This window comes from Echinops telfairi, unplaced genomic scaffold, assembly GCF_000313985.2.
Source record: "Echinops telfairi isolate 266 unplaced genomic scaffold, ASM31398v2 ScPeMD7_7413;HRSCAF=8451, whole genome shotgun sequence".
Lineage (NCBI taxonomy): Eukaryota > Metazoa > Chordata > Mammalia > Afrosoricida > Tenrecidae > Echinops > Echinops telfairi.
In genome coordinates this window covers 1,843,680-1,858,295 of record NW_022111313.1, presented here as the reverse complement: position 1 = coordinate 1,858,295, position 14,616 = coordinate 1,843,680, and the positions used below count along the sequence as shown (strand labels likewise).

At 56.8% G+C, this 14,616-nt stretch overlaps 1 protein-coding gene across 1 annotated transcript in view; it reads right to left on the bottom strand.

Annotated features, from left to right (window-relative positions):
• Window positions 1-4,065: 4,065 nt before the first annotated feature.
• Window positions 4,066-14,616, bottom strand: part of BMP7 (bone morphogenetic protein 7) — an 88,417-nt gene continuing 77,866 nt past the window's right edge. The window contains exons 4-7 of the mRNA XM_004717143.3: window positions 13,314-13,511; window positions 6,210-6,286; window positions 5,359-5,469; window positions 4,066-4,695 (exon numbers count right to left, since the gene is read on the bottom strand). Coding sequence (XP_004717200.1) covers window positions 4,546-4,695; window positions 5,359-5,469; window positions 6,210-6,286; window positions 13,314-13,511 — 536 coding nt within the window. The 3' untranslated portion in view covers window positions 4,066-4,545. The remainder of the gene's footprint in view (window positions 4,696-5,358; window positions 5,470-6,209; window positions 6,287-13,313; window positions 13,512-14,616) is intronic.

Genomic DNA, 14,616 nt, shown 5'->3' with positions numbered 1-14,616 from the left:
GTTGACCATGAAGTTGTCTAGGGTCCAGTTGTGGCGACCCGGGTCTTCTCTACCTTGAGTTGCAATCCACACTGAAGGCTGTCATCCTTGATCAAAAATAGGCTTCTTTTGTGTCTGAGCTGCGGGAGGGCTGCTTCCAGAGAACCTGGAATAGCCATGTGATGGCTGATCTCCAGCAAACATCCTACAGCCCGAGGCAGGTGTGAGGCTGGCTAGAAGCCACCAGCCAGGATGGCAGGGGAGGAAGGAGGATAGAGAGCCTGGACCCTCAAGGACCCCGGAGGGCAGCCGCTAGGTCCTTGAGGCCATCTTTCAGATCAGCTTAATGAGAAAAACGAACTTCTACCTTGTGGAAACCACTGCTGTTTTGAATGTTTGGTATGCGCAGCTGGCCCTGACCCAGGTCATCTGGGTTTCTGCTCGCAGATGACGAAAGTGGGGCAGAGATGGGCAGGAAGCGAGCGGGGCGCTGGGGATTGCCCCAGAACTAACGGGGCTGGGGCCCGAGCTGGCCCCCCTGGCGCCCTGTCCCGCGCACACAGAGGACAGGAACACCGTCTCCGAGGCATGAGCATGCTCCTTGCCGCAAGTCAATATTTGAAAGAAGGCAGCAGGAGTCTGTCCCCAGGGAAGTGTTTGTCCTCCCTGCCGCCTCCACATGTGAACTTGACCAGGAACCTCTTCCTACCCCAAACATCGGGCAGAGAGGATGGGGCGCCCCCTCCACCATCTGTCTCTACTCTTGGGGCGGGGCAAGCATGACAGGACAATCCGGAGCCCAGGCACTGGGGCTGAAATCCAGGGCCACCAGGTATGTGCGGGTGGGGGGGCCCTCCATCCTCCGCAGCTGAAGGGGCGGGAGCAGCCCTGACCAGACAGGTGCAGAAGCGCCAAGAAAAGGTAGAAAGAAGCTGAGGACACAATGCTTCATAGTGGGGCTGCCGCAGCCTCGCCACACACCTGCAGGTGCCAGAGCTGGAGCCCCAGCGGGTGAAGCGGGCAGAGACGAACTTAGGAAGGCCCTTCCTTGCTTTTCCTCTGAGGCCACGGCCTCTCTGGGCAGTTTCCCTCTTCCACCTTCTTCTACTACCTACGTGGCAACCAAAAGGTGTTCGCCCTGAGCTTCATCGGATCAATTTTGTGCCAGAGCATCCCTGGACGGCAGAGTTCATGGTCTCTTAGGGTTTCTTGACAAAACCAGGCTGCCTCCTCTTCCTCCCGTGGAGCAGCAGGGGGGATCAAACCACCAACCTTTCTGTCAGCAGCCACACGCTTACCTGCTGCGCCACCAAGGCTCTTTTTAAAATCGGTTACCTACATCGGAATGTGCAGCGACAGGCATCGGTCACCCGGTGACCCAGAGCAACAGGGAGTGGTGGGGACTTCGGCAGCAGCTGTACTTCAGTTCCAGCCAAGAGCTGCCCTGCAGGAGGGGGACCCACATCTGCAGCTATCCCCCAAAGACGCCGGGCTCCGGATGCTTTCCCCCACCGACCCGGGTGTTCCCAAACCTGTTGACCAGGCATTGCGCTGTGCGAACTTGAAGGGGGCAGGGCTACAGGCCACAGCTGGCCTTTCAGGGTCCGTAGCCCTGGGAAAGAAAACCACACTTCGATGATGCACTGGGACACTGGCAGCAGGGTTTGGAAATCGCCGGGGCTGGAGCTCGTTAGGAGCAGCCCCGTCGTAGGGGGGGCACGCACAGCTTGTCCAAGCGTTGGGCTGAGCCTTTTAAGAACATCCATCAGGTGGCCTGGACGAGGACTTCAAAGCCAACAGAGACCCGAGTGTCCTCCGGACGGCCGAGTGGCTGAGTGCCGCTTCCTCCCTGGGCTCGACGTGCGTGCCCCTGGCCAAGAGCAGACCCCCATGCGCCCAGAGAATTTACACTGGACAGCGTGGCCAGCAGCCACGGCTGCCTCAAAGTATTTTGTTTTTTGTTTTTGACCCTCTCTTGTGCCTCTATTTTATTGGGATGACTAAAGCTTTCAAGTATGTTTGCCGGAAACACAGCTAATTTACCCCCTGCCTCTTTGAAACAGCTGCTGACAGCTGCCCTGTGATCCAGGCCCGTCAGGACCTTTGTGGTTCAACCTCCCAGCTCCACATCGGGTGCGTGGGTCCCTCTCCCGCCTGGAGCACCACACAGCTGCACCAAATATTGACAAGCACCAGTTTCTCTCTGGGGGCCGGAAGATAAACAGCGGCTCACGGTGGAGGCCAAGGGAGCTCCAACTTCCCGGAGTTGAAAGAAGACAACACACACGCACACGCACACGCACACACACGGGCCGAGAACCCAGTGCCTCCCATGACTGCTCAGCCAGAGCCCTTCCTATTTAGTCTACTCACCCACAGCGGTCCCCAATGACTGCCCTCTGTAGCCACTGTGGGGACCTGGTCCGGCCGTTCCTGCCTCATCTTAAATAAGAGAACAAACAAGCAAGCTACACGTCCCCAAACAAGGACGGACGGGAGGGCCTGTGCGGAGCGCTGCTGATGGAAATAAGGACGTGCTGTTCCTGTTGTTTGGCAATCACTCTTTACGTGCTCACGGACACCAAGGGCAGGGTGGGGAAAGAGTGGGGAGAAACAGAACACAACCACGGAGCCTTGACGCCGCAGACTTGGTTGGAAGAAACCCTCCCCCAGTTAACAAAGGTGGAAGGCCGCAGCCCAAGCTGCCATCGAAGAAAACAAGAAAATGAGGAAACGGCATTGCCTTAATCATGGCCCATTAGACTAACGACTGCGAGGAGGGTGCCGGCCCAGGCCCTGTCTCATCCTGATGCGCATGGGTCACGATGGGTGGGAAATTGACCCCGTCGAGCCCAACACTAACCACAGACAGACGCTCTGTGGCCAGGGGTCGGACCTGGAAACAGTAGCCGCCTGCTCTGCCAAGCGCCACGCACATCCTGGTGGAGAGCCCGCGCCCTCAGGTGATGCTAGTGTGGGTGGACACCAGCTATAGAACTTACCAACCAGGCAAGCAGGCAGGCAGGGGCAGGGGCAGGGGAGATGGGCGAATGGCGACAGGGAAGGTGGAGAGGAGGTGGGACGTGGGGGGACTGCAGTCAACGCCAGCAAGCACAGTGCAGGTAAGCTTGTTGAATGAGAGAGTAAGTTACCTGTGATCTTCCACCAAACCCACGACAAAACATGGGGAGCAGGACACAGGTGCTCCCAGCCAGACCCTGGGCTCGGGGTGGCACTCTCCAATCCGCTTCTAGAACCTTCCATCTGAGATGTGCGTCCAGCACACCCCGCGCCCGGTGGACTTCCCACCACAATGGCTCTTGCTCCCCTCAGGGACACATTTGCAGAGCCCTCTCCAGGGTCTGCAGTTGAGAAGAAGGAACCAGGTAGACCAGCGGTTCTCAACCTGTGGGTCGAGACCCCTTGGGGGAGGTTGAATGACCCTTTTACAGGGGTGGCCCGATTCATCACAGTAGCAAAACGACAGTGATCAAGTAGCAATGAAAATAACTATGGTTGGACGGTTGTCACCACCACATGAGGAACTGTATTAAAGGGCCGCGGCATTCAGAAGGTTGAGAACCTCAGAGCAGAGGGTCTGGTAGGGGCGGGGGTTAGGGGTGGGGGTATGGACAGGCCGCCTCTCCACCTGGCAATTTCCTGTGAGACGTGGATTTCTCTTGTGCTTCTTAAAATAGGGACAGAGTACAGCATCAGACCCCAGGCTCAGTCCTCTTTGCTCTCCCGCCCCTCTACAATGTCACACGGACTTCCCACCGCAGGGCAGAGCGGAAGACCGGGCTTAGGCATCTGCGGGCTGTTGCCTGCCTGTTTTGACGTTGGTCACCGCAAACCCATCTGAACGACCGGACATGTTTTCAAGGTCAGCACCCCCCCTCCTATTAGCAAAGATCCTACTCGCCCCCACTTGTCACCCCTCCCAACCCACCCCTCCTTGGGCCCGGGCAGGTCTGTGTGCCTCTGAATGAAACCAGAAAGGAATGGTGCGGCCTCCCCTCGCCTCTCTCCACGGGTCAAGGCTTCTGTTTATGAAATGAGAGTACATGAAGGAACGGGGATCCATTGTTTAGGAAAATCTCCCGTAAGATCCTAACCATTTTCACTCATTCCTTTTTATTGTGACATTTATTACAGGGACTTCCGCATCAGTTTCCTTCTGCACAGAAGACCATGCCCACCCTCTCTCCGCCCTCGTCCTCTCTCTGCTGGGTGGCCTGGCTCAAGGCGTCCTAATTCTTCAGTGAGTCAGTGCACCGCTGAGTCCTCCCAGCCAATGGCCGGCTGAGATGGCCCTCGCTCTGTGTTTGTTCCGGCCAGGTGTTCACCGGCAGCTGCTGGTCCATCAGATGCCAATGAAAACCCATCGAAAGCCATTTGCCTTTCAAATCCCCAAACACTCCTACGAGGCTGAAGTCAGGGGAGGGGAAGGAAGGGGGTCTCCGGAAGAGGTGGTTGGTCGGCTGGCTCCTGGCCCAGGCAGGCGGGTGGGAGACGCAGGATCCGTCTGGAAGAACATGGCTCCGAGGGTCCAGCTCCCAGGAGGGGCTAGTGGCAGCCGCAGGCCCGGACCACCATGTTCCTGTACTTCTTCAGGATGACGTTGGAGCTGTCGTCGAAGTAGAGGACGGAGATGGCGTTGAGCTGGGTGGGGGCGCAGCACGGCTTGGGCACCGTGTCCGGGTTAATGAAGTGAACCTGGAACACAGCACATGCTGGCAGCGGTGAGAGGTGGCTCGAGAGGCCAGGCACTGCGCACCCCCCCCCCTTACCCGGCTCCCCAGTCTCCATGCTCTCACTCAAGAGGGCACCCTGCTTGAGCAAGGGGATCCCTGATAATGCTCAGGGTGCACTCTCTCTCCCGGGGGCACTTTGAAAGCCACCTCCGTCAGTTCTGAGCTTCTCCCAACTTCACGTGCGAAGGAACCCCGAGTGCAGCGTGCAGAGCCAGAACCTCGCTACAATTGGGTCCCCTCACCCCACTGGTTTACGTGGATGCTTGGGAGGATGGTATGGGGTGGGGCGGTGTTTTGGTCTGTGGCACACCAGTCGGCGCCAGCTCAGCAGCAGCTCCCAGAAACCGTCGCCATCCCTTTGACCACTTTCCACGGAGGGATGAGTCCACGGAGGGTCACCTGCCCTGGGATCCCAGGGGTCATGCTTTAGAGCAGTGGTTCTCAGCGCGACCCTTGCATACAGGTCCTCATGTTGCGGTGACCCCCGACCTTAACATTATTTTCGTTGCTACTTCATCACTGTCATTTTGCTACGGTTATGAATCGGGCGACCTCTGTCGCGACCCCCAGGTTGAGAACCGCTGCTCTCTATGGACCCCAGCAGTGGTGCACAGGCGGTACCTACCAGTGTCTGCACGATGGCGTGGTTGGTGGCGTTCATGTAGGAGTTCAGTGGGAAGGCGCACTCCCCCTCGCAGTAGTAGGCAGCGTAGCCTTCAGGGGCAATGATCCAGTCCTGCACAGAGGCGAGCGTCAGGGGTGCGGCTGGACCCTTGTCCTGGAGTTTTATGGGACTTGCATGCACTGCCCGAGATCTCTCCACCAGGAGTCGAGACTCGGAATTGGGCTCCTGCCCGGGGTCACAGATGTGGCCCTTGCACACCCTCCTGAGCGGTGGAACCAGAACACAGGGGTGGCGGCCCCTCTTGGCTCCAGCAGGATGTAAAACAAGCCCAGAACGGGCAAACCTGAGTCTTATCTCCAGGGGTGGAGAGTGGTCCAGACAAGTGGGCTTTGGTGTCAAGAGTGACCAGGCCTGGCCCATACAGGTGATGTCCTGAGGACAGCGTCACAGGACGGTGGGGTGGGGAGAGTGGAGGGAGGGGGGACTTCTGTGGACGTCCCCTCAATGTACAGTTGGGCCCAGTCCCCAGGGAGAGTTCCATCCACAGGATGGGGACGAGGGGGTCCAGGGTCTGGCGGCGTTAGGTTCCTGGTTCTAGTTTGAGTTGCAGGCATATTTCTACCTTTGGGTTTTGTGGGACACCCCTGCACCCCATCCCGTGGAGACCCATTGGTACAGAAGCCACGGCTGACAGGTATCAGACACCGCAGATCCTTAGGCCACGTGCCCTTTCATTGCCACTCCAGCCGCAGGCCGGTGAGTAGTGCAGTCCTAGCTGCCACCAACGGGAGACACACAAGGGCCACCCACCCCAGGGGCTTCTCATCCTGGGACGCGCCCGGCACCCTTACCTGCCAGCCCAGGTCGCGGAAGCTGACGTACAGCTCGTGTTTCTTACAGGCCTGCCTCTGGTCGCTGCTGCTGTTCTCTGTGGGGGACGGAGGGCCCAACAGCGGAACAAGGGGGGAAAGGTGAAATCAGCACACACTCAGCACACTCGTGTGCAAGGCCCTGGGGGAAGGGTGTGTTTTCAGAAGCAGAAGACGGTGTGAAGACCTGCCCAGCCGGCAACCTCCAGAGAACTTTTGGGATTCTTCTATCAACATTGGCTTCTTAAAATGTGGTTTCTGTCCTGGGCTCCACAAGGCCACCAGAGCACCAGGGACATCCCAGCTTGGCGCCATCGGAAGCACCTTCTCTAGGGGTCCACTCCAGGATGCCCACCCCTCTGGAAGGGGCTAGAGAAGACCATCAAGCCAGGGTTGGGACGTGAGTGTCCCCCATCACCACCACGGTGAAGAGGTCAGAAGGTCACATCCCACTGACCTTCCAGAAACCCACCCGACAGCTGCTTGTTTGCGGACAAAGGGGAGAGAGGCACGGGGGTTTCTGGAGGCTTGCGTGGCCGGTAGGCATTTGGGATAGGAACGCAGTGCTTGTAAACAGTACAGAAATCCACCCTGCTCACAAACACACTCACTCGTGACCTTTGTCCCTGCGCAGCCCCCTCTCCACCCTGCAGCTGCAGGGGCTCCTTCCGTTAACCGAAACCTGTCTCTCCGCCACCTCCGGCTTTCCCATGGCGTGTGTCCTGGACCGCTGACCCATCCACTAGGGGATTCCTCTCCATCCACCTTCTCCTGTGCCAAGAAGGTGCTCACCCACAGCTGGGGGGTGGGGGAGCGGGGGTACAGACTGACGGGCAGTCCGGGTGGGAGGGAGGAAGAAAAAGGCTGGGCGGGAGAAGAGGGGGTGAAGGGCAGCGTGGAATCCCGGAATGCTCTCAGAGGGTTTTCCCCAAAAGATTCAGGTCTGGAATGAAGAAGGCTTGGGGGGTTCAATCGCCTGCTGTGTGTATCGCCATCTGCTTTTCAGAACCCTCAGTGCTCTATGTCTGTGGCTCAGGGGGTTTATGTGCTGAGCTACTAAAGGAAGGGTGGTTGGTCCGTCCACCTAGCGGTTCCCCGGGGGAAAAAAGCAGAGCAATCTGCTGAGAAATGGCCATTCAGACCCTGCCGAGGGCAGTTCCCCTCGGATCCACAGCGCTGACACACACACACCGAGTCTCCAGAAGTGGAGTGGGTCACAGAGAGACTGCTCACTGCAAGGTCAGCAGTTTAAAGCCCCCAGGAGCTCCATGGGAGAAAGATTTAGCTCTCTGCTCCTGTAATGGGTCGCAGCCTGGGAAATCCACAGGGGCAGTTCTACGCTGATCTGTAGGGTCCTTACGAGTCAGAATCGACTCAGTGGCAGAGTTGTTTTTTTAATACAAACCCATAAAGAAGTTGCATTGACTCGATTGTAACAGAATTGCCTGTGTTTGTAGGAGGAATCCGGCACCACACAGACACTCAGATCCCAACGTGGCCTCGTTGAGTGGCACAGCCACGTTCCTGCCACTGTACACCTGGGAGCCTCTACATTGGGATCCCCGCCCCCCTCCACCCCATCATTCATTCAGCTGTGTTTTCACTGAGTGACAGCACTCTCCTAGGCATTGGAGATACAGATGGGACCTGAGGGAATTCCCTGTCGCTATGGGGATACAGTCTCGAGATGGCCAGACCATCAAAGAATAAGCACGTGGTACAAGGCAACCCTCCCCACCCCATTGTCAAGAGAAGTGGGATGGGAAACAAAGGCAGAGGACAGGACAGGCGGGCTACCTGCAGTGTGAGTGCCTGCCTTACACCACAGAGGTGGTCTTCTCTGTGGCACGGGACTCGGCCACACTGCATGCCGCTGGACAGGGATGGACAGGGGTGTACATTGTTCCTGGCTCGTGAGCTGGGGCCAAATTGATGGTGATGAGTAAGCACCCCTCGCAGCAAGGCTGTGCCGGGGACTGGGAGTTAGTGTGGACACGAGGGCGAGCCAGAGGACGAGGGGTCTAGGATGGGGACTCTGGGGGGTGGAGACACCAGGATGATGGGAGGTTGTCCCTCAGGACCGCTGGAGTCACCCAAAATCATGAGTCACACTCGACAGGACAAGGTTGAACATCCCCCAAGAATAAGAAGGGATGGCCGTCAGGTCATGGAGACGTGGGGTGGGGTCAAGGCTGGGGAGGGAGTGGTTAGTGAGGACAAGAGGGCCAATGGGCTGGAGGCAGCAGCGAGGGTCGGTCGTGATGCCCCCTCCCTCCCTTTTAGCTGAGCGAGAGGACAGCCCCAGGGATAGGTCCTCTGGAGGCCAGGTTCTTGTGGTCTTGGGGTGGAGGAGGCCGTAGTTTGAGTCCACGACTCTGTGGACTGGATTTATCTTGGTCTCCTGGCTCCTTTGTTCTGCAAAGGAGAAACCAATCATTGTCCCCGAGATAGCTGTTCTGCAGCTTTAATTCTATTTCTTAAACAGAAACTTTTTCAAACAGAGAAAAAGTTCAATTTTGTCCAAAATATGGGTGGTGGTTTGGTTGTTTAAATGATGACGACTTGGGATGCTCTCAGGTTTGTTTGAAATGTTTCACTAGTCTAAGTTTTAAAACCCTGGGTGGTAGGTGTTTTGCTCACTTCTTTGTAAGGCTTTGGGGATGGATTGCATTGTTTCGGTAGCATGGGGGAACAGATAAAAAGCGGAGGTAACATTCAAACATGGGTAGAAACACTGGCATGATGCATTCCTCAGAGGGAGCTTCTAGGAGCTGCAGCACCCAGCTCTCCCTGACAAGCAGCCAGGGACATCTTCCTGAGGCCAAGGAGCATCAGGAGCGTCAGAACCCTGCTGCCCCAGCCCACTTGCCCCCTGGAATTCCGAGTAGAAATCTCACAAGGTGCTGGGGCCCAAGGTCATGCAGTGGTGAGAGTGAGAAAGGAGGCATGTCCAGGTCCTGGGACCTGGTGCCAACAACCTGGGGTCTGGGATGGCAAATGGCACTTGCATCGAGTGCAGGTACTTATCCTAAAGGTGCGTGGGCATCAGGGGAAGGGAGTGCTGCAGTTGATTGGCCATGCCTGGCCAGTCAGAGCAAGGGCAGCCATCAGACTGTAGAAACCTGACTATCAGGGCCTCATGGCCAAGCGCAGCTCACCAAGCGGACAGCAGGCATGTGGGTGTGTATCAGACCTGGTCCTGCTGTGAGGGAGCCCCTCCCCCTGTCCCCCCCGCACTGCCCCTCCAGCCCTGTGACCCTCAGGTACCCTGGAGAATGTCACTGGCACTCCTAGTGAGTGATGACCTCTTCTTTGTTTTTTTAAATTAATAAATCATTTTATGGGGGGCTCTCACAGCGGTTATAACAATCCAAACATCAATTGTATCAAGCACATTTGTACAAATGTTGCCATCATCATTTTCAAAACATTTTCTTTCTGCTTGAGCCCTTGGTATCAGCTCTTTTTCCCCTCCCTCCTCCACCCTTCCGGACCCCTGGTAAGTTATAAATTATTATTAATTTCGTATCTTACCCCGTCTGCTGTTTCCCTTCACCCACATTGCTGTTGTTCGTGCCCCTCGGTGGGGGAGGGGGTGTTATATGTCAATCATTGTAGTTGGTTCCCTGTTTTCCCCCCTTCTCCCTTGTCTTCCCTTTACCCTCATGGTATCGCTACTCCCATTACTGTTCCTGAGGGGTTTATCTGTCCTGGATTTTGTGTGTCAAGAGCTCTTATCTGTACCAGTGTACATGCTCCGGTCTAGCGGGATTTGTAAGGTAGAACTGGGGTTGTGATAGTGGAGCGTGGGGGTGGGGGTAGCATTTAAGAACTAGAGGAATGTTGTGTGTTTCCTTGGTGCTGTGCTGCACCCTGGCTGGCAATGACCTCTTCTTATGAGGACGAAGGTGGGGAAGGGGAGACACCTTGGGGTCCCAGAGGCAGAGGGCCCCAGCCCCACCGGCCCCAGCAGCAGCAGGGAGGCCCAGAGGCAGCTCCTTCCACCTCCTCAGCCTCCACCCGAGCCACCGGCTGCAGCTAACAAGTTACAGCTGGTGCTCGGATCAAACACCCCCCCCTTCCCGAAAAGCTGGTGACGATGGATAATTAGCTAGGAGTTGGGTCCAAACGTGGGCGGGGAGGAGGAAGTGAAGGGAGGCAAGGGACCCATCGTTTCTCAACTCAAAACCACATCATCTGAAGAGCATCGAAGGCCCCCGGGGGCCGGGAGCCTGCAGGAGGCAGGCCTGAGCATGTGGCTTCTGAGTGCCGCTGCCAGAAGCTCTGCGTGTGTGGCCCAGAAGGACACCTGGTCCGTCGTTCCACCTGGGCGAGCGCCTAGGAGGGTCCTTACACACACACATACACACACACACACACACACACACACACCCCAGTGATGCAGACACCTGTACCATAACACGCACAGATATAACCTACCAACACAGATGTTCCCAGAACTGGGAGCTGTTCTAAGTCAGCCCAGCCCCCAAACCCAAGGACTATAATGTACAGTCTTTAGATCCCAGCAAGCTCAGGCAGCAGGATGCCGTCAACATCTGCCTCTCAATTCGCTTCGGGGAGAGGACCCAAGTCCCAACCACAGCCCCAATCCAACGCCTGGGACAAAGCCAGCTGTCAAGGGGTGGGAGACACAAAACCGGCAGTCCCTGTAGGAGCTCAGTCAACGCCTGGAGAAATGTCAAAAAACTCCCGACAGGTTTTCTAGTGCAGGGAGACACCACCCAGCAAAGCCAAACATGGGTGCCAACCTAGATTCTTCTGGTTCAAATCCCAGAGCAGCCAGTGTCTTGCTGTTTGCTCTTGGGCAAAGTACTTAAGCCCCAGTCCCCCGACCCCCTTTCTACCTGCCTCTGAGCCTCAGGAACCACAGACTAGAAGAACTAGATGGAGCCCACCTACCACTTCCAGCTGTTCTCCTCAGCGCCACAATAGGGAGACCTTGACAGAATGGGAGGAAACAACGTGGACCAGAACTTCCCATTCCTTAATAAACACAATGACAAACCCAGATTCATGGGACCGGTGAGCCCAGAGTTCCCCAGGACGATCTCCCAGAGTTACTCTTCAAACTTTGAGTCGAAACTACCAGATGAACTCACAAAAGATAGACCATCGCCAGGGACAACGGTGCTCCTTTAAAAATCACCTCCCAAGGCTCCAAGTCCCTTGCCGCCAGGTTTGTTCTGATTCCCAGGGACCCTCTTCGACAGGGTCGCACTGTCCCTGGGGAATTCTGAGGCGGTCAATCTGGAGGGGAGTAGAAAGCCTCATCTCTCACATGCAGTGGCTGGTTTCAAACTGCTGACCATGGGGTTAGCAGCCCCAGTTGTCACCGCTATGCCACCAAGACTCCTCCTTATAGGAGAACAAACGGACAGACGGGAACAAACAGGGCGGAAATCATCAGAAGGCCTACGTGTTGCGAAGAATGAAGTCAGTGCTACTGGACAGACCCGGTTTCATGAGATTCCAAACTGCACGTCAGCCTCTGCCCCAAGCACCCCAAATGTTCATCAGAGGGGGAAAAGCTACCGTCCGGGCTCCGGTGCCCTGCTATTTGACATAGTGGGTTACACGCTGGGCTGGCAGCACAAACCCACCAGCCACCCTTAGGGAAAAAAGATGAAGCGTTCTGCTCCCTTGAGATTTGCAACCAGAAGGAAGAAAGTGCCCTACAACGGACTGTGGGGCTTGATACGATCCAATGATTGCCTTGTATATGTGGATGACACGACAATAAAACTATCAAAACTGGAAAAAGAGAGAGAGATTTACAACCTCAGAAACCCACAGGGCAATTCTACCCTGTGCTAGGGGATCGCTAGGAGTCAGTGTGGACTCGGCGACCGTGGGTCTGGTTTCTCTTGGTTTATGGACGTTGGTGTGGCAACTTCCCCTCAGATCTTCCCCGCTTTCTGCATCCCTGTGTAGACACTGTCTGGTCCGTTACTACTTGCGCTTCTCGGATGAAACGCGAGGAGCTGGACTGTACGAAGGAGAATGTGGCGTCAGGATTGGAGGAAGGTTTATTAACAACTTGGGGTGTGCCCATGACACCACCTTGCTTCCTGAGAGTGAGGAGGTCTGGAAGTACCTGCTGATGAGGATCAAAGATTGCAGCCTTCAGAGTGCATTACAAGTCAATGCCAAGAAGACCTAAATCTCACACCTGGACCGATCCTTCACAGCATGATAGATGGAGGCAAGTTGAAGTGGTCCAGGATTTTGTTTTACTTGGATCTACCATTCTTGCTCATGGAAGCAGCAGTCGAGATCCGAGGATGTACTGCATTAGGTAAATCTGCTGCACGAGACCCCTTTAGAGGATTGAAGAGCAAGGATGTTACTTTGAGGACTACGGTGCACCTGACCCAAGCCAGGGTGTTCTTTATTGCATCATATGCATGGCAAAGTTGGGCACTGGATTTGGAAGGCCCTAGAAGAGTTGATGCACTGAATTGTGCTGGAGAAGAAACCTCAAAGTTCCATGGACTGCTAAAAGGACAAACCAAATTGTACCGGAAGAAGGAAGGCCAGAGTCCTCCTTAGAGGCAAGGCTGGCAAGACTTTGTCTTCCGTCCTTTGGACATGCTGTCTGGAGTGACCCGTCCCTGGAGAAGGCCCTGGGCGAGCTGGATGGACACCAGGGCTGCCACAACGGGCTCAGGTACAGGAACAATGGGGAGGGTGGTGCAGGACCGGGCAGTGTTTGGCTCCGTGGTGCACGGGGTCACTATGGGTCGGATCCGACTCGGTGGCACTGGACAACAACTTGGTGAGCCTGGGTGAGCGCCCTGGGCTGGTGTGCAGTTGGCACTTGGTGACTTGACAGACAGGCCTGGCGATTCATCAGTTTCTAAGAAACTGTCGGATGAAAACCCTCTGGGGCCAGGAGTCAGGCTCGGCCCGGTGGCAACTGCTCTTTGGTCACACGAGGCAGACAGTGGCCCCCTGGGGGAGGAGGACTTGGCAGTTTCCCTCCCACTGGAGAATGTAGGAGTGGATTCCGGGATCCCACCCGGGATCCTGCCCCTCTACCACTTGCCTCCCACCCGGGCGTACCTGCCACGTTGGCCATGCGCAGGGCCTCCTGGTTCTTGGGCGTCTTGGAGCGATTCTGGCTGCGCTGCTTGCCCCCCGCGGAGCGGATGCTGCGCAGGTGGACCTCCGTGGCCTTGAAGAAGGCCACCATGAAGGGCTGCTTGTTCTGGGGCCCGTGCCGCCCGATCAGACCCGCCACCTTGGGGTTGATGCTCTGTCCTAGACAGAACCGGATAGAGCAGGGGCAGGGTGAGGAGGGCCAGGTCGGGTGCTGGGCTCCGAGGGGCAGCTGTCTCTCCACCCGCCGGTTTGTCCCTGGGTCAGGCACCTGCATGGGTTTGCTGTGCACCGACTGTGGCGGCGGGCGCTGAGCGAGCAGCTCAGAGCTCGCCAGGAAATGAACACAGAAAGGCCTGGCCCACACGGCGCAGGGGGCGGCGGGAGCACAGGCACCCCCTGCCATCTGGTAGTGACTGAAGCGGGGAGGGAAGGAGGCCACAGGCTAGTGGTTCACGGAATGTGCACACAGGTCATTGGCCACAGCAGCTTGCCTGACCCACCTCATTTCAACAAGGCTGGGCACACAGAAGCCTTCTCTGGGCCAAGGACAGTGGACAGTGGCCAAGAGCCCTCCGGATGGGCACCATGCCCCGGAGAAGGGCTTCTGAGCAGTGACCTAGATACACAAAAGGGAGCCCCCCAGGTATCACTTGGCCTTCCCTCCGGAAGAGGCAGAAGCCCCCGGGAGCCTGAGCAGAGACCAGTCTGCCTGTGGCGGGGAAGGGAAAAAGACGTGGTAGACAGGCTCTCTGCTCAGATGTACAACCTTGAACCCGGTAAAGGCAGCATCGCCTTGCAGGCAGTGGGTTGGGGTGAGAAAGGTGGGTAGGCAGAGACAATGCCACTCTTTAAATCTATTTCCCAGTGAACGTTTTCTTCCCACGTCCTTTGAAGGCCCGAGTGACACCCGAGGGAAGCGGTCAGGGTGAAGCGACGGAGGATAGGGTGGGTCAGATAGAGCCCTGTACAGATGAGGGTGAGCCGGGGTGCCCTCCCTGGGCCAGTGTGGATCAGGGCCAGCCCTGCGCAAGCTCCCTGGCCGTTTGTGCAGTCAGGCCCTTGTCTGCTGACAGCGCCCCTCCCGAGGAGAAAGCCCGAGGGACTCTGGGAGTCTGTGCAGCAGCCCCCAGCGAGGAGGGCTCGGAAGGCTCCTGGGGAAGTTTGGGAAGGAAGATGTGAGTGAGCCAAGGGTCCTGGACATGAGGGTGCAGGTTGAGGGAGGGGTCCTTCTGGCGGGCTCTTCTGATCGGTTGAGTGAGGCAGG